The sequence below is a fragment of the Phocoena sinus genome, chromosome 4, assembly GCF_008692025.1.
Source record: "Phocoena sinus isolate mPhoSin1 chromosome 4, mPhoSin1.pri, whole genome shotgun sequence".
Lineage (NCBI taxonomy): Eukaryota > Metazoa > Chordata > Mammalia > Artiodactyla > Phocoenidae > Phocoena > Phocoena sinus.
The window spans coordinates 77,195,227-77,215,249 of record NC_045766.1 but is presented as its reverse complement, the minus strand read 5'-3'; the positions used below and the strand labels follow the sequence as shown (position 1 = coordinate 77,215,249).

Sequence of the window (20,023 nt, the reverse complement as noted above, 5' to 3'; positions counted from 1 at the left end):
GTTATCTGACATGACAGAATTAAATTAGAAACTGATAACAATAAAACAGCAAGAAAACCCTCAAATATTTCGAAACTAAGCAACAAACTTCTAAATGATCCATAGGTTAAAAAAAAAAAAAAAAAAGTACATATAGCATCCAGCATAATTCACCCAAGAAATACTTGTTGGATTGAAATGAACCCAAATGTTGAGGTTGAAACATTTTGACTAGAGAGGATCTGAAGGAGCATATAGAAAGTGCACCTTTATTCTTCTTCACCATTGGAGCTACTGAGAAAAGCCTTGGGCCTAAAGAACAATACTTTCTTCCACTACTGATTAAAGTAGAAAGTATGTTTTAGGAAAATGTTATGGAAATAAATGTCTATGGGTGATGCTCAAAACTGAGTAGTAAAACAGATCCTTCAAAAAGCATATTGCCATACAATATGCTTCAGTCGGCACTTTAAAATTTTCAAATGTAGAGATTTTCTTTTTTTTGGTCGTAGCTTTCAAAATGTTTGAATCCATTACTCTAATTGTACTTTCAGCCAAATATTGCACACTTGAAAAAACAATGTGGAACATCGTCTCAAGAATTAACTTGTTTTGGCTACAAAACAAAAAAACCTAAATAAATACATATACCTTAGCTGCGTTGATGAAACATGTTTGCAATTGCCTCCCCAAAACCAGAAAATTTTCTACAGCTGATGGAAGTAATTCATTGTAAAATTCCTCTGCATCTTCTCCTGGTTCCAAGCCCACACAGCAATGGCTGAAATAAGAGCACAAGTTTGTGATTCAGTTTGTGCTAATTATAAATTTTAGATGAATGCTAAAGCTTCTATAGACACCATGCCTTAATGAGAATTTTTAGTATCTTTCTTTTGTTGCCAAGCCAATAAAGAACTTTTACAGGAAAATTGGTGTAACAACTTTCTTAACAAGTAACAAGTAAACAGTGGTGTGGATTTTGCCTGTACTTAGAGCTAGGCCTTACCTGTCCTAAAAACTTACTTGTCAATCCTTCAGGAAACAAAATACACTTGGCTCACAATAAAGAGAAAGAGGCAAGTTTTCAGTGAAGGGGCTACACACACTCTAAAAGCAATAGAATACCATTCAAGAGTAACATATGTGTTAACTGATACATTTTACACATCAGATAGCTGAAAAACAGCTAGGGTAGCATTAGTCTACAAGGGACAGATTATCAATTTTTTCCAACAGATCTACTTTCCTAAAATCTGAAAAATATCTGACTGCACATTCCCTACATCAGAAGAGGAGACAGCAAAAAGTCTAGTAGGAACAGTTTACAATATACATTGAAAGAGAGAAGGTTATTTAGAGAAATGGGTCCTCTTGAAACCACACATAAAGTCACCCCCTGGATACGAAACGAGTATATTCAAAAGCCTCAACGGTAAGAATTATTTGTGCAGACTAATACCAAAAAAAGTCCCCAATCCAAGAATGGTCTCTTTGTGTGTACTCTAATATGTAAGTATCGATGTTAGAGGCTTGTGCAGACACTGATAAGCAACAGTGACTACATACTGAGTACACTAAAAACTGACTAATGCTCAGTGTCTTTTTTTTTTTTTTGCATATCAGTTCCTAAGGTCAATAGACTTACACTCACATGTACCAGTTTCTCTTTTCCCTTTGGTTTCTAAAGTTAATTAAGAGTACTATTTTCACTGAAAATGTTAATAAATGAAATACATTTTTTGTACGTTCACAAACATGGGGATTTCTTAAGACTTGGAGTCCACTTCTGAGAGCCTAGCTCCATCAATATTTCCATGAGCTAACATATCTAACAACACAAAGACATAAGGCTTTATTTACTTAAGGAAATAATTAATCTTGAAAATTAAGGTATTAAAAAAATATTACATGTGTTAACTGTTTTTCCTAACTGTATACCTTGAATCTGGCCTTTATCTATCTATGTTTAATTATAGGCAGTTTCAAAAGCTAAGATCCAACTAGTACTGCACATTTTCAGTTACTTAATTAGGAAGTGGCTTAGACACTGAGAACACCTGATTTATTTTATTGCCTCCTATATGAAAAAAGATTTTGATCTTTTCTCATAATTTCTAGCATGGCTGACCTAGCATCTACTGATCAGTAAATGCTGCTTCTAAATTTATTGACATGATTTGGGTTACTTAATGAAATATACAGTTGAGACAGCTATACCAATACACTGTGAAATGAAGTTTCTGTATCTTTTCTTCTGCAGTCTTTTGCTTATGCCTTTCATTTCAGCACCTATTTCATTCTGCCTTGTATGATAAATCCACATGACTGTCATCCCATGTCTACTGTAAGTTTTTCCAGTATAAAGCCAGTGCCTTAATCTCTTTATTTCTTCAATATTCTTTAGTCTTTAGTCTATTAGGCCCTTGGGATTCAGTGGTGAGCACAAGATCACCATCTTCGTAGAGCTTATGGAGTGAAATTGACAGTGAAATATTCACAAATACAGTTAGGAATAATAATATATAGTATGAAGGAAAAGTACATCCATAACATACCATGGGAGGTTGCCAATGCTTGTTAGCCAGATGAAGAAAAGAAAGCAAATGTTGAAATTAAGAATCTACTTGGGCTTCCCTGGTGGCGCAGTGGTTGAGAGTCTGTCTGCCGAAGCAGGCGACACGGGTTCATGCCCCGGTCCGGGAAGATCCCACATGCCACGGAGCAGCTGGGCCCGTGAGCCATGGCCGCTAAGCCTGCGCGTCCAGAGCCTGTGCTCCGCAATGGGAGAGGCCACAACAGTGAGAGGCCCGCGTACCGCAAAAAAAAAAAAAAAAAAAAGAATCTACTACTATATCCCTCAACAAGAAGCTGATTTATTGTTCATTTTACCTTAATATCTGTGTAAGCTGGGAAATTGTAGTCCAACCACCCTGGATTCGAGAACAATCTTGACTGAGGACCAAGAGGCAATACTGAATGAGATCATAACAATATATATCTTGTTTGACTTTCTTCAACTCTGAGCTTCCAAAAGGTGTGTTGTTTATTATTTCTAAGGCAAAAGGAAATAAGATATACTTATTTTTGCTCAATAAATCCAAGAGTTATCCATATTTTTATAGGTTGAATAATGACTAAAAATACATTAAAAAGGAAAAAGAAATCACTGCTTTATCACAGTGTTAAGATTTCACTGAACAAATTAAAAACAAATGCTAAAATTGTACCCATGATGGAATTTGTTTTGTTAAAGTGTCAGCCGATCACAAAAAGATTTTCTTACCTTTTAACTTCAACAGTATAACAGGGACATTCTGCTCAGGACTTACTGCAACTTCAGCAGCTAGAGATAAGATCCTTGGGTCTCTACCCATTGGCTTCATTTCTCATACCACCTATATTTGACAGAATCAGAAAAATAAAGGTCAACAGCCTAAAACATTCACCCCCTAAATAATGTTTGAAATATAAATGACAACAGCTTTGCTTGGTTCAAGAAGTGAAGGGTAGATTTTTCTCATTTCTTCCTTATAGGGAGAAATTGGTTTTTCCAACTAGTGTACCTCTAAAAGAGCTAAAGACCCTTATAACATACTATAACAGCTACACTAGGTACTGTTTATTGTGTACTCTCTGAGAGTCAGAAACTGTGCTGGGTGCTTCACATTCACTCTCCCTAATCTGCACAACAACCCTAGGTTAGGAGTTAATTTTCTTTCATCATAAAAGAGAAACTGAGTGTGCAGAAATGAGCTAATACAGGCCTAAGACTGATATCTTTTTTAAAGGTCTCCTTACAAGGTTGGCCCTTGCCTGATGTCTAGGAACTTGGATTTCAGGAGGGTTTCCACCAATTTCCTAGTACGACTGGCTCACTGGGCCTAAACTGTTTGTAAAAACAATGTGGTTTATGTTGAACACCTGCTTTCCTTCCTGAAGTCTGGAATTCTGATATGTGGTAGCAGAGGATGCCTACATGACCATCTCCAATAAAGACTCTTGTCACTGAGTCTCTAGTGAGCATCCCTGGTAAACAACACTTCAACATGTTACTATAACTCACTGAAGGAGGAATTGAGCATGTCCTATGTGACTCCGATGGGAGAGGACTCTTGGAAGTTTGCACCTGTTCTCCTCTGAATTTCACCTCATCTGCCTTCTCCCTTTGACGATTTTCCTTTGTATCCTTTTAGTGTAATAAATCATAGCTATGATTATGATTATATCCTGAGAACTATGAGCCCTCCTAGCAAATTACTAAACCTGGAGTTGGTCCTGGGGATTCCCAACACACAATTCAGAAATGTTATTATAAGATAACCAAAGCTTGTTTATAAATAGCGTAGTGAATAAATCAATTATCTTAAAAAAAAATCCACATCCCAATTCAATTTGTTGCTAAAACTTTTCTTTAAAAAATTTAAAGAAAATTAAATTCTTTTAATTAAGGCATTCAAAGCTCAAAGATACCATTTTAAAAAAAGTATAATCTTAACTTATTTATAATAAATACTAACATATATTAAGTGCTTACTATGAATTAAGCACTGTGCTAAGTGCTTTCATATGCATTATCTCATTTAATCCTCACAACAGGACTATGAGGTAGAGCCTTTAATCACCTACATTTTACAGATTAAAAAAAAGTAAAGTTTGAAGAAGTTAAGAAACTTGTCATGGTTCCACAAGCATGTGGTGGAGTCAGTATTCAAATCCAGATCAGTATGAATCCAATTTCCATTACAATGTTCATTATATTCCTTCCCACATAAAAGAGTAAAGAAACACAAAACATATTCCCAAATAACCTACTTCTCACTTTTTAAGTTATTATTCTTCATAACTGGCACCACAGTTCACCCTTTAAAGAGTTGGGGACTTCCCTGGTGGTCCAGTGGTAAAGAATCCACCTTCCAATGCAGGGCATGCAGGTTCGATCCCTGGTTGGGGAACTAAGATCCCACAAGCCGTGGGGCAACTAAGCCCACACACCACAACTACTGAGCCCACACGCCTCAACTAGACAGCCCGCGTGCCGCAAACTACAGAGGCCACATGCTCTGCAGCCCACGCCACAACGAGAGAGAAAATGTGCAGGCCATGACTAGAGAGAAGCCCGCATGCCGGCACGAAGAGCTTCCGTACCGCAACGAAAGATCCCACATGTTGCAACTAAGACTCGATGCAGCCAAAAATAAGGTAAATAAAATATTAAAAAAGAGTTGGCCATAATACAGGATCCAAAAATCATTCCTTTTTAGGTAAAATACAGATCATTAAAAAACAAGTTTTCTGGAAACATTTTTAAAGAAAGCCCAGCACAACTCTTGGCACATAAACTTTCTAGGAGAGTGGATATAGTTATCTCATTCTTTCCAATGGCTACAATATGCTATGTTTCCTTTGTAAGAGAGTATCAAAATATATTTAAACATCTCCTCTACTGGAAGTCATTCAGAGTGTATGCTAGTACAAGCAATGCTGCAATGAATATCGAAGTATATGTCTTAGGTACTCATGATAGTACTCTGTGGGATGAATTTTTCCCTTGCAGTCAGATGGCTGGGTGGCAGGACACATATTTTAAAATTTTTGATTAGATACCAAATTTTTCTCCAAAATGGGTGTTCCAATTTATACTTCCACCAACAATGTATGAGGGTGCTCACTTTACTATGCCTTCAATAGTACCTAATGTTATATTTTACATTTTTGTCAATCCGCTAGGTGAAAAATGGTATCATCTTGTTCTGGTTTTTTTGTTTTTTATTTTGCGGTACGCAGGCCTCTCACTGTCATGGCCTCTCTCGTTGCGGAGCACAGGCTCCGGACGCGCGGGCTCAGCGGCCATGGCTCACAGGCCCAGCCGCTCCGCGGCATGTGGGATCTTCCTGGACTGGGGCACAAACCCGCGTCCCCTGCACCAGCAGGCGGACCCTCAACCACTGCGCCACCAGGGAAGCCCAATCATCTTGTTTTAATTTCTATTTCTTTGATTATTAGGGAGGTTCAGCACATTGCATGTTCACTGGCCATTTATTCTTTTATATATTTTCTCTTCACATCCCTCAACAATTTTTCTATTGGCTTATCTTATTCTTTTGTAGAAGCTTTAAGTTTTTCATACATGGATATACACCCTTTATCTTTTATATTGGCTATAAACACTTTATCCTCACCTGTTGTTTATTTATTAAAGCTTGATTATGGTTTTACCGTAGTTTTACAATTTTTATGTAGTCAAGTATAACAATCTTCCCTCTATGACTTTGCCTTTGGTGTCATGCTTAGAAAGGTCCTCCCTACCCTAAGAGCTAAAATATAATCTCCTAATTTTTTCTACTGTTTTTATTATTTTGTTTTACTTATATCTTCATAAACATACTTTATTTATATCTTCAATACAAATGTAAGTTATTTTTGTGAGTGGTTTAAGATAGGAAGCTATAACGTCAGATGAGGTTACAGATTGGTGTAAAAAGAACAAATGCACACAGCTATCATAAATTTCGGAGATAATTTATCATGAATGGATACAAGAGAAGCAATCTGAAATGTCACTTGGGTATATTTTTAGATTTTATTTAGTCCATTAGTCTATTTGTTTCTTCCTGGGCTAGTACAACATATTTCATTTAGATGTATGTTTAGAGAAAATTCACATTAGAAGGTAAGCTTCACAAGAGCAAAACTCATACCATTCTTGGTGGCTGCCTTCTTACCTCTTTGGTTCACTGTTATATTCCCAGAGGCTAAACTAGCACTTGGCACGTGGTAGGTACTTAGTATTTATATATGTTGAAACAATGAATAAATGCACAAACTTTGGGTATTCCAAAACCTCAATTTCTTGATGCTCTGCTTTTCTCCTGGTTATAAATGGAAACCTCAGACTTCCGGTTGAAATACTTTTTAAAGTAAAATAGATTCACAACACTGTTCTTCCCCTCTGGCTAATATAATAAAACATCACTAAAACATCATCACCACCACCAAACATGCGTAGGGCTCTATGATAGACCCAAGGTTCACAAAGATTTTATATAGGACAGATTTCCTGCTCACCTTCTGGTTAGGAAAGAAAAGTATACACACAGACCTATATACACACATATGTAAAATAAAATAATTATGTAAAATACATTACAGGCCAAATAGGTGACACAGATGATAAGAATAAAGACCACAGAGTCAGAGGACAGGGTATACATGAACAAGCTTTCTTACCTGTAAACAAAATAATAATTCCTACCTCCTAGAGTAATTCAAGGTTTAGAAAAGAAGGCAACCACCAAAGATGGCCCTAAAATGTTGCATGACAGTAAAGTCTCAAAAATAATAACCATTCAGAGAGCTTTTACTTTATCCCATGAATTGTTTTCAATGCTTTCTTGTACTAATTTAATCCTCTCAACAACTGTAAGGTATAATAAGTACTATTATTTTTTCCTCCCATTTTAATGATCAGCATCCTTAACTTTGGTTTGCACAAAGTCATACTGTACAGAGTATGAAGCTGGGGTTCAAACCCAAAGATTCTGGCTTTAGAACCCGAGCGCTTAACTACCACAGGGACCAGTCTTAGTCCGCCTTAAAAGAGTAGAATTTGGACAAGCAGATAGGCTGCAAGAGACACATTCATCTACCTGCCTGGAACAATAAATTACAAACCTGGCGAAGGTAGCAGTTAAGTAAGAAAGTTTTCGGATTACGTAATTACACTGAAAAACCACCACTGTTATGGCAACCATTTGTGAACCTTCTCTTGGATGCTTCTCTTCTAATACAGCACTTCTCTCATCTTTACCCTTAAACTCACGAACTTCTGACAGAAAAAATGAAAAGAAAGACAATGATTTTTCAATTATTAATGCTATTACCCTGCTGCCAGAGCACAAGGTCTGGCCTTGATCTTTTGGGAATTCGGTCTTCAGGGCCGTGCCGTTACCGCCGCCACAGATCACTGTGAAGAAGATAAAGAAGGTAACCCAATGGATTCCAGCTGCAAGTAATCCTAAATGTCTGCAGTTCCAAACTCTGAAACTTTTTTACCCGCCCCACTTCACCCTCCTCCCTCTATCCCAGTCCTTATACCACCAGGAACTTCCTCTGGAACATAAGGTCAAAAAACGATTGCTGAGGCAACGGTGTCGCCTTCAGTCAGGTCCACCGACCGCGTCTCTGAGGCCACGGGCGTCTCTACTCCGGATTCTAGAGCCGGCTTTCGTGCTATCTGGCCTTGGACAAGACATCAGGCCTAGTGCCCAGGCTCCGCCCCTCCCCCGCCTCAGTTTCCACACCAGATCTCCACAGAAAAGGCGTGGAGCAGGCCGATTCTCCCTTTAAGAGCTCCTACAAGACGGGTCGCTTGGTCCAGAAGCCTGCGGTCCGGGCCTCCCGGTATGCCGGGGCGCCCTCCTTCCCCAGCCGCCCAGTCAGGTCGGCTACCTCAGTCCTGCTTCGCGCTGCTCCGCCGAATAACCCCGCCCCCACCGCGGGGTTTGCGTGCGTCGCAACGTGGGAAATGGAGCCTGGCTGCAGGACCAGGAGCCTCGGGGCCAAGGGGCGGGGCGCCAATCTCCAGGAGGCCAATCAGCACGCGAGAGGCCCGGTGGGACCGCGCTTGTCGGCCGCGGGGCGGAGGCTATAGTGGCTACGCCCGCGGCGGCCGAGCGCCTGTTCTTCAGGCTGAGTTGGCAGAGGGTAGCGAGCGTCGGTGGCCGAGGCAGAGTTGGAGCCGGAGGAGAATGATGAATGGAATCGCGGGAACTTCGCATATTGACAGTCGCGAGCGGGTTCTCAAGTTAGGGGAGAGTTTTGAGAAGCAGCCGCGCTGCGCCTTCCACACTGTGCGCTGTGAGTGAGGACGACCCCCGGGGAAACCGGGGGGAGCTCTGGGTATGGGGGTGCGGAAGCACAACTCTCTCCAAGTCGTGTTCGAACAGAGGCCCCCACCCCTTATTCTATGGGAGAATGCGGTGCCCAGCGCGACCCGCTGCCCTGTCCGGAGTGCTAGGGGGCCGATGGAAGCAGCCTGGTCGAGCAGGTGTGGGTAATTCTGAGCAGAGAGATTTAGGTAAGACCAGCAGGTAGAAAGGGACGCTTTGTGGAGGAGGTCTACAGGGGTGACTATGGGTGGAGGCAGACGTGACTGGCGGATCATGCAGAGGTGGTAAGGAAAGTATACAGTTGACCCTTGAACAACGCAGGGGTTAGGGACGTCGACCCCGCACAGTGGAAAATCCACGGACTGCTATCTCTGCCTCAAAAACGAAGGAATCGATACATGACTCACCCAAGATCCCGAAGCTGAAGCCGTTTGGGTAGAATCAGGACTCAAACTCTGTAGTTTTTTTCATTACACGTATTGTGCTCTCTAATGGAACACAGACTTTTCCCCACACTTCGTTAATTTAAAGATCTGTAAGATGAAAATACAGTTACTCTATTTATTGGAAAAAATCTTCATGTAAGTGGACCCGTGCGGTGCAGACCCGTGCGTGTTATTCAAGGAACAGCTGTAATAAGGTGACAAATGGAAGGGGGCAAAGGGAAATGGGAAGGGAAAATGCCTTTAGGTTGGTAGGGAAACATTCTCTCCCTTTTTAACTTTTGGTGTCTGGCTGATGAAAATGCCTTTAGGCTGGTAGGAAAACATTCTCTCCTTTCTTCACTTTTGGTGTCTGACTGATGAGGGTTCTTATTTACTGTGTTCCTGGAGAAATATTCTGGACGATTCTAATAATCTGTATCTCTTTTGAACCCCTGATTTCATTCAGTCACTTATCAAATACTGATTATCACTGTACTGAAGAGTGTGTTATGAATTTATTAGAAAGATATTTACCCCCTGTGATTTCTCCTTTTGGTTTCCCTTTGTTCTCTGGAACTAGTTTTGATACATTTTTCTCTTTTATGTTATTGAGGCTACCTCAGTCCTGCTTCAATAGTTGGATGCTTTAATAGTTGGATGGTGTAGATTCCAGGAAGGAAAATATAGTATATTATGATTTAGTATGTAAAACATTCATTTTTTGCATAATAGCCCTCATAGAATTATAGAGTGGGAAGGAAACTTTGAGATCATTGAATCATAACCTCTTATTTTTCTGTGGCCAAATTGTAAAGTAGGTATTTTTTCACTTCCTCTTTCTAGCCCTGCCCTTCCTTAGTGTCTCATCATTCCACCCTTCTCAGTCATTCTGTCCTTAGACTGACTGTTCAGAGATCTTTATGGTTTTTACTCTGAAGTGTTCCACGTTTCAATTAAAACTCACATTCTCCAAAAGTTTACTTAAGTTGTACACAATCTAATTACAGTAACTCAGAGTAAAGGTATGAAGAACCAATAAGTTTAACTCTCCAAGGATATATTTACATTTTATGAAAGGATTTTATTAAGCAAAATTAATATCCGGTTGATAGAATAAATGGGGGCGATATTTGCAAACAGATCTTCAACACTGTCCCTTCTTTACCATACTTTGTGGTCCAAGACCTTGAAACAGCTAGTGCTGGCTGTGCAGTTTCTCTCCTTCTTCAGCCCCATTTTCCAGAAGTATGATATAGTTCTTACCTGGTTTCTCCATGCCTTTCTCTCAAGTAATAACTTCCCTCTCCTTTCCTCTTCTTTCTCAGGTATGCAGTAATCTTAGTATCAGTTTTTTTAATGATAAGGTTTGAGATTACACAAATTTGCTCAAGAATCTATTTTCGTGTAATTTGGGTATATAGTCTCTTTTTAAGGTCATAAGCCTCAAATTAAGTGAATAAGAAGTAGCCTTCGAAAAGCACTTTGCAGGTGCTTCAAAGCCTTTTATTTATAAAAGTTCTCAAAATGCTGGAATCATGTCTTCAGAATCAGAGTATTGGGTGGTCCTGTTACAAGAATGAAAATAAACAAAACAACAATAATAATAACCACAAAAAACCCAAATGTTTGAATACACCTTTAGTCCTGTAGAAGACATCAGAAAGGTTTTCAGCCCTTAGTTTTATTCTTGTTGAAGCAGACAGAACCTTTCTAGATTTATTAAAAGAAAACCAATCATTATCCTTGAGGATAGGTTCATTTCCCATATGATTCTCATCCTTAAGGACTCAGAGTGAGGGATGGAAACTATAGACTTTCATACAGGCAGGTGGATATGATTTATTTATTTTTTTAAAAAATTGCACATTTTTCTTTCTGAAAACCAAAAATGTTTAGTATTTTTAATTATCACTACTACATGTAAAGATATGTTTTTTCCTCGGGGAACTGAAGAAGAACTTTGTTTCTATTTTCAGAAAAATATACTCATGTTTAAGCTCTGTAATAAAGTAGAACAGAAATACACACAGATAATACATTAATTTCAACTTTTTATTAACTATGTAAAATAGACAATTCACTTTAAGTTGCTGAGCTCATCTTATCTATAGAATGAAGCAATAAATTCAGCCATTCTATCATTTTTTATTAAAATTATGAACTGCCCTTAAATTGATAGATATGTGAAAAATACAATATTTTCAATATGTTTTACATAATGCTTGAAGCTTTCGTTCATTCACTAAATGTAAATATCTTTCTAAATCTAAGTTTTTTTTAACAGGTAAGGCTGTAAAGATATATATTGAAAGTATCATGATAATTTGTAAGGATGGTTCAAATGTATTTTAGCATGACATTTATTTATTAAAAATTTTTTTTATTGAAACATAGTTGGCATACAATATTATGTGAGTTTCAGGTTTCCTACATAATGATTTGACATTTGCATACATTATGAAATGATCACCAAGATAAGTCTAGTAACCATCTGTCCCCATACAAAGTTATTACAATATTATTGACCATGTTCCTTATGCTGTATATTATATCCCCATGACTTGTTTCTTATGTAACTGGAGGCTTGTACTTCTTAATCCCCTTCAGGGTGGACCTAATTTATAACAAATCAATGTTACCTGGGAGAAAGTAGTATTCTATCTTTATGTACTTGGGTAATGATGCCTGTTCAATACACTGAGGTTTTGGAAAAACCTGGATGTGAATTCTGACCTCCACCACCTATATATGTAATTTAACTTTGGTAATATTCTCGAAGCTTTCAGTCACAGTTTTCTTAAATGTAAAATGGAAATTGTAATATCTACATTTCAGAGTTTCAGGATTAAGTAAGATAGTATAAACAACTTAGCACAGTTTTTGGTGCATGGTAGAGAATAAATAGTAGTCACCATTATTATTGAAAGGTTATATTCATGTGTGTATGCAGAGTGCCAATAAATGTACTTTACCTAGACTTTCAAAAAGTATTTATCGGGCTTCCCTGGTGGTGCAGTGGTTGAGAGTCCGCCTGCCGATGCAGGGGACGCGGGTTCGTGCCCCGGTCTGGGAAGATCCCACATGCCGCGGAGCGGCTGGGCCCGTGCGTCCGGAGCGTGTGCTCCGCAACAGGAGAGGCCACAACAGTGAGAGGCCCGCGTACTGCAAAAAAAAAAAAAAAAGAAAAAGAAAAAAAAAAAAGCATTTATCAGGGCTTGGCAGTAAAACCTATCAAAAACAGTCTGGCATGTGGTAGGGAAGACATGGGATGTTCTGTAAATGATAAACTTAATGCTTAACAGCAGATGCTTCACTGGGTAGAAGAGTTTGAGCAATAGGACCCATTAGAATAAATTTTGGATTTGAGCTAGTACTAGTTTTACAATTTATAACCAGATAAGGGAATAAAGATTGAAATTCCTAAGTTTGTAAATGACACCATTTTTTCCTGTCATGAAATGATGAGCTCATGGACAGTGACTACAGGAATATTGTCTGAGGCACCAAGTAGAGCCACTCCCAAAAAACTGCTTGTTAAGCTTTGGTATGGGCACACATTAGAAAGTACACTAATGAAAAATAGGATTGAAATTACATTTACAATTAATGTTCTCTGATTAGTGTGGTATACTGGAAAGGGTATGGGTTTTGGAGTTAGCTGAATTAGTTCAGATCCCAGGAAATAAATTTATGTTACTAATTGTGGACTCTTTTGTGAAGATATTGACATTGTGTGATGCTACAGCCAAAATAGTCAGAGAAGTGATCAACAATGATAGGAAAAGTGTTGAGAATAAGGCAGGAAATATTTTTCCACTCTTTATGTAATATAACTAATTGTATTGTAAATCTGAAGAAAATAACATAAATGAAGGAAATCCAGAGAAAATAAACGATAAAATTAGTGGTGAGGCTTCCAAACCAAGAAGAACCAAAAGAAATAAACTATTTAGTCTGGAATCATTCCAACTTAGAAGAGAATACATTTGACATTAGAAAACATATGGAAAGCATGAACATCAGATTATTCAACAAATTCTGTAGTTCTAGAGCTATATTTAACCCCTTGAATCTCAAAATTTGTATACTTAAAAAGAAATTTCTTGTGTGAAGGTAAATAAAAGACAACATTACTTAATATAACAAGTAATAAAATGTGGAATTTATTCTAACAATAATAATTAGAAATATAAATAGGTTCAGAATAGTTTTGATGGACTTACTGGTTATAAATTCCAGCTCATTAAGCAAACCTACAGATATTTTGAGTACATTTCTGTCTGTTATTGGTATCACATATACTATAGGCATTTATGCATAGGCTTCAAGGGCTTGTGAATCCTTTGAAATTATATAGTATTTGATATGTATGTTCATATATGCATATTTTAAGCATGTATTACTTTTTAAAAAGTTAATTAATTTTTTTATTTTTGGCTGCATTGGGTCTTTGTTGCTGCATGCGGGCTTTTCTCTAGTTGCATCGAGTGGGGGCTACTCTTCATTGCAGTGCGCGGGCTTCTCATTGCGGTGGCTTCACTTCCCTTGTTGTGGAGTATGGGCTCTAGGTGCACGGGCTTCAGTAGTTGTGCACACGGGCTCAATAGTTGTGGCTCGTGGGCTGTAGAGTGCAGGCTCAGTAGTTGTGGCGCATGGGCTTAGTTGCTCTGCGGCATGTGGAATCTTCCTGGACCAGGGCTCGAACCCGTGTCCCCTGCATTAGGCAGGCGGATTCTTAACCACTGTGCCACCAGGGAAGTCCCCATATATGCATTTTTATGCAGAGAGGATCTGTAGCTGGTCTATAATTTTCATCAGATTCCGATAGGGACTTATGACTATCCCTCATCTCCTAACACCACCCCTCCAGACACATGCATATACACAGAAGTTTGGAACTGTGGATCTAAGGCAAAGAGGCTATATAATATGGGCTGGGTAGAGTGTGTGGCTTGAGTTGCTCGCTTATCTTTTACTGGCTTCATTACTTTAGAGGAGTTCACCATCAGTAAAATATGGGTGAGAATATTCAAGTCAGAGAGTTGTGAAGATCAAAAGTAATGATATAAAGAAAAAAATCTGTTTTTAAACACTAAAACAGAGGTTATAGATTTATAGCCTATCAGCTGATTTTGACTTTAGAGATGCTTTTTTTGACCCACACAGTTGTTGTTTTAACCTGATTTGGTTGTAAATACCTAAAAATCAAGATCTTTTATACAAAAATCTGGATTACCAGCCTCTATTTAAAAGAAACCAGAAGATAACCTGGCAACAGCAAAGAAACCAGAAGATAACCTGGCAACAGCAAAGGAATTCTGTATCAGAATTATTTTCAGTCATTGATGTATATATATATATATATTTTGAATTTTATTTTATTTATTTATTTATTTATTTATTTTTTATTTTTTAAAACATCTTTATTGGGGTATAATTGCTTTACAATGGTGTGTTAGTTTCTGATTTATAACAAAGTGAATCAGCTATACATATACATGTGCTCCCATGTGTCTTCCCTCTTGCGTCTCCCTCCCTCCCACTCTCCCCCTCCCACCCCTCCAGGCTGTCCCAAAGCCCCGAGCTAATATCCCTGTGCCTTGCGGCTGCTTCCCCCTAGCTATCTACCTTACTACGTTTGTTAGTGTGTATATGTCCATGACTCTCTCTCGCCCTGTCAAAACTCACCCTTCCCCCTCCCCATATCCTCAAGTCCGTTCTCCAGTAGGTCTGCGGCTCTATTCCTGTCTTACCCCTAGGTTCTTCATGACATTTTTTTCCCTTAAATTCCATATATATGTGTTAGCATACGGCATTTGTCTTTGTCTTTCTGACTTACTTCACTCTGTATGACAGACTCTAGGTCTATCCATCTCATTACAAATAACTCAATTTCATTTCTTTTTAAGGCTGAGTAATATTCCATTGTGTATATGTGCCACATCTTCTTTATCCATTCGTCCGATGATGGGCGCTTAGGTTCTTTCCATCTCCGGGCTATTGTAAATAGAGCTGCAATGAACATTTTGGTACATGACTCTTTTTGAATTTTGGTTTTCTCAGGGTATATGCCCAGTAGTGGGATTGCTGGGTCATATGGTAATTCTATTTGTAGTTTTTTAAGGAACCTCCATACTGTTCTCCATAGGGGCTGAACCAATTCACATTCCCACCAGCAGTGCAAGAGTGTCCCCTTTTCTCCACACCCTCTCCAGCATTTATTGTTTCTAGATTTTTTGATGATGGCCATTCTGACTGGTGTGAGATGATATCTCATTGTAGTTTTGATTTGCATTTCTCTAATGATTAATGATGTTGAGCATTCTTTCATGTGTTTGTTGGCATTCTGTATATCTTCTTTGGAGAAATGTCTATTTAGGTCTTCTGCCCATTTTTGGATTGGGTTGTTTGTTTTTTTGTTATTGAGCTGCATGAGCTGCTTGTAAATTTTGGAGATTAATCCTTTGTCAGTTGCTTCATTTGCAAATGTTTTCTCCCATTCTGAGGGTTGTCTTTTGGTCTTGGTTATGGTTTCCTTTGCTGTGCAAAAGCTTTGAAGTTTCATTAGGTCCCATTTGTTTATTTTTGTTTTTATTTCCATTACTCTAGGAGGTGGGTCAGAAATGATCTTGCTGTGATTTATGTCATAGAATGTTCTTCCTATGTTTTCCTCTAAGAGTTTGATAGTTTCTGGCCTTACATTTAGGTCTTTAATCCATTTTGAGCTTATTTTTGTGTATGGTGTTAGGGAGTGATCTAATCTCATACTTTTACATGTACCTGTCCAGTTTTCCCAGCACCATTTATTGAAGAGGCTGTCCTTTCTCCACTGTACATTCCTGCCACCTTTATCAAAGATAAGGTGTCCATATGTGCGTGGGTTTATCCCTGGGCTTTCTATCCTGTTCCACTGATCTATCTTTCTGTTTTTGTGCCAGTACCATACTGTCTTGATTACTGTTGCTTTGTAATATAGTCTGAAGTCAGGGAGCGTGATTCCTCCAGCTCCCTTTTTCGTTCTCAAGATTGCTTTGGCTATTCGGGGTCTTTTGTATTTCCATACAAATTGCGAAATTTTTTGTTCTAGTTCTGTGAAAAATGCCAGTGGTAGTTTGATAGGGATTGCATTGAATCTGTAGATTGCTTTGGGTAGTAGAGTCATTTTCACAATGTTGATTCTTCCCATCCAAGAACATGGTATATCTCTCCATCTATTTGTATCATCTTTAATTTCTTTCATCAGTGTCTTATAATTTTCTGCATACAGGTCTTTCGTCTCCTTAGGTAGGTTTATTCCTAGATATTTTATTCTTTTTGTTGCAGTGGTAAATGGGAGTGCTTTCTTGATTTCACTTTCAGATTTTTCATCATTAGTACATAGGAATGCCAGAGATTTCTGTGCATTAATTTTGTATCCTGCTACTTTACCAAATTCATTGATTAGCTCTAGTAGTTTTCTGGTAGCATCTTTAGGATTCTCTATGTATAGTATCATGTCATCTGCAAACAGTGACAGCTTTACTTCTTCTTTTCTGATTTGGATTCCTTTTATTTCCTTTTCTTCTCTGATTGCTGTGGCTAAAACCTCCAAAACTATGTTGAATAAGAGTGGTGAGAGTGGGCAACCTTGTCTTGTTCCTGATCTTAGTGGAAATGCTTTCAGTTTTTCACCATTGAGGATGATGTTTGCTGTGGGCTTCTCATATATGGCCCTTATTATGTTGAGGAAAGTTCCCTCTATGCCTACTTTCTGGAGGGTTTTTATCATAAATGGGTGTTGAACTTTGTCGAAAACTTTCTCTGCATCTATTCAGATGATCATATGGTTTTTCTCCTTCAATTTGTTAATATGGTTTATCACATTGATAGATTTGCGTATACTGAAGAATCCTTGCATTCCTGGAATAAACCCCACTTGATCATGGTGTATGATCCTTTTAATGTGCTGTTGGATTCTGTTTGCTAGTATTTTGTTGAGGATTTTTGCATCTATGTTCATCAGTGATATTGGCCTGTAGTTTTCTTTCTTTGTGATATCCTTGTCTGGTTTTGGTATCAAGGTGATGGTGGCCTCCTAGAAGGAATTTGGGAGTGTTCCTCCCTCTGCTATATTTTGGAAGAGTTCGAGAAGGATAGGTGTTAGCTCTTCTCTAAACGTTTGATAGAATTCACCTGTGAAGCCATCTGGTCCTGGGCTTTTGTTTGTTGGAAGGTTTTTAATCACAGTTTCAATTTCAGTGCTTGTGATTGGTCTGTTCATATTTTCTATTTCTTCCTGATTCAGTCTTGGCAGGTTGTGCATTTCTAAGAATTTGTCCATTTCTTCCAGATTGTCCATTTTATTGGCATAGAGTTGCTTGTAGTAATCTCTCATGATTTTTTTTATTTCTGCAGTGTCAGTTGTTACTTCTCCTTTTTCATTTCTAAGTCTATTGATTTGAGTCTTCTCCCTTTTTTTCTTCATGAGTCTGGCTAGTGGTTTATCTATTTTGTTTATCTTCTCAAAGAACCAGCTTTTAGTTTTATTGATCTTTGCTATTGTTTCCTTCATTTCTTTTTCATTTATTTCTGATCTGATTTTTATGATTTCTTTCCTTCTGCTAGCTTTGGGGTTTTTTTGTTCTTCTTTCTCTAATTGCTTGAGGTGCACGGTTAGGTTGTTTATTCGAGATGTTTCCTGTTTCTTAAGGTGGGCTTGTATTGCTATAAACTTCCCCCTTAGAACTGCTTTTGCTGCATCCCATAGGTTTTGGGTCGTTGTGTCTCCATTGTCATTTGTTTCTAGGTATTTTTTTATTTCCTCTTTGATTTCTTCAGTGATCACTTCATTATTAAGTAGTGTATTGTTTAGCCTCCATGTGTTTGTATTTTTTACAGATCTTTTCCTGTAATTGATATCTAGTCTCGTGGCGTTGTGGTCAGAAAAGATACTTGATACAATTTCAGTTTTCTTAAATTTACCAAGGCTTGATTTGTGACCCAAGATATGATCTATCCTGGAGACTGTTCCATGAGCACTTGAGAAAAATGTGTATTCTGTTGTTTTTGGATGGAGTGTCCTATAAATATCAATTAAGTCCATCTTGTTTAATGTATCATTTAAAGCTTGTGTTTCCTTATTTATTTTCATTTTGGATCTGTCCATGGGTGAAAGTGGGGTGTTAAAGTCCCCTACTATGAATGTGTTACTGTCGATTTCCCCTTTATGGCTGTTAGTATTTGCCTTATGTATTGAGGTGCTCCTATGTTGGGTGCATAAATATTTACAATTGTTTTATCTTCTTCTTGGATCGATCCCTTGATCATTATGTAGTGTCCTTCTTTGTCCCTTTTAATAGTCCTTATTTTAAAGTCTATTTTGTTTGATATGAGAATTGCTACTCCAGCTTTCTTTTGGTTTCCATTTGCATGGAATATCTTTTTCCATCCCCTTACTTTCAGTCTGTATGTGTCTCTAGGTCTGAAGTGGGTCTCTTGTAGACAGCATATATAAGGGTCTTGTTTTTGTATCCATTCAGCCAATCTGTGTCTTTTGGTGGGAGCATTTAGTCCATTTACATTTAAGGTAATTATCGATATGTATGTTCCTATTCCCATTTTCTACATTGTTTTGGGTTCGTTACTATAGGTCGTTTCCTTCTCTTGTGTTTCTTGTCTAGAGAAGTTCCTTTAGCATTTGTTGTAAAGCTGGTTCGGTGGTGCTGAACTCTCTCAGCTTTTGCTTGTCTGTACAGGTTTTAATTTCTCCATCAAATCTGAATGAGATCCTTGCTGGGTAGAGTAGTCTTGGTTGCAGGTTTTTCTCCTTCATCACTTTCAGTATGTCCTGCCACTCCCTTCTGGCTTGTAGGGTTTCTGCTGAGAGATCAGCTGTTAACCTTATAGGGATTCCCTTGTGTGTTATTTGTTGTTTTTCCCTTGCTGCTTTTAATATGCTTTCTTTGTATTTAATTTTTGACAGTTTGATTAATATGTGTCTTGGTGTATTTCTCCTTGGATTTATCCTGTATGGGACTCTCTGTGCTTCCTGGACTTGATTAACTATTTCCTTTCCCATATTAGGGAAGTTTTCAACTATAATCTCTTCAAATATTTTCTCAGTCCCTTTCTTTCTTTCTTCTTCTTCTGGAACCCCTATAATTCGAATGTTGGTGCGTTTAATGTTGTCCCAGAGGTCTCTGAGACTGTCCTCAGTTCTTTTCATTCTTTTTTCTTTATTCTGCTCTGCAGTAGTTATTTCCACTACTTTATCTTCCAGGTCACTTATCCGTTCTTCTGCCTCAGTTATTCTGCTATTGATCCTATCTAGAGTACTTTTAATTTCATTTATTGCGTTGTTCATCGTTGCTTGTTTCATCTTTAGTTCTTGTAGGTCCTTGTTAACTGTTTCTTGCATTTTGTCCATTCTACTTCCAAGATTTCGGATCATCCTTACTATCATTATTCTGAATTCTTTTTCAGGTAGATTGCCTATTTCCTCTTCATTTGTTAGGTCTGGTGGGTTTTTATCTTGCTCCTTCATCTGCTGTGTGTTTTTCTGTCTTCTCATTTTGCTTATCTTACTGTGTTTGGGGTCTCCTTTTTGCAGGCTGCACGTTCGTAGTTCCCGTTGTTTTTGTTGTGTGTCTCCAGTGGCTAAGGTTGTTTCAGTGGGTTGTGTAGGCTTCCTGGTGGAGGGTACTAGTGCCTGTGTTGTGCTGGATGAGGCTAGATCTTGTCTCTCTAGTGGGC

General features: G+C 38.2%; 2 protein-coding genes across 10 annotated transcripts in view; one reads left to right on the top strand and one right to left on the bottom strand.

Moving 5' to 3' along the window:
* Nucleotides 1-9,925, bottom strand: part of IQCB1 (IQ motif containing B1) — a 47,254-nt gene extending 37,329 nt beyond the window's left edge. For 2 of the 8 annotated variants that reach the window (XM_032631330.1, XM_032631337.1), the window contains exons 1-5: nt 8,428-8,491; nt 7,860-7,942; nt 3,263-3,374; nt 2,869-3,031; nt 631-760 (exon numbers count right to left, since the gene is read on the bottom strand). In XM_032631330.1, the coding sequence (XP_032487221.1) occupies nt 631-760; nt 2,869-3,031; nt 3,263-3,362 (393 nt within the window). In that variant the 5' untranslated portion in view covers nt 3,363-3,374; nt 7,860-7,942; nt 8,428-8,491. Of the gene's footprint in view, nt 1-630; nt 761-2,868; nt 3,032-3,262; nt 3,375-7,859; nt 8,492-9,910 lie in introns of those variants that run through there. The other 6 variants (XM_032631336.1, XM_032631338.1, XM_032631332.1 and 3 more) reach the window with 6 other exon arrangements.
* The window catches only part of EAF2 (ELL associated factor 2), a 64,131-nt gene continuing 52,743 nt past the window's right edge, over nt 8,636-20,023 (top strand). The window contains exon 1 of one of the 2 annotated variants that reach the window (XM_032631347.1): nt 8,636-8,835. In XM_032631347.1, coding sequence (XP_032487238.1) covers nt 8,727-8,835 — 109 coding nt within the window. In that variant the 5' untranslated portion in view covers nt 8,636-8,726. The remainder of the gene's footprint in view (nt 8,836-20,023) is intronic. The other variant, XM_032631348.1, reaches the window with a different exon arrangement.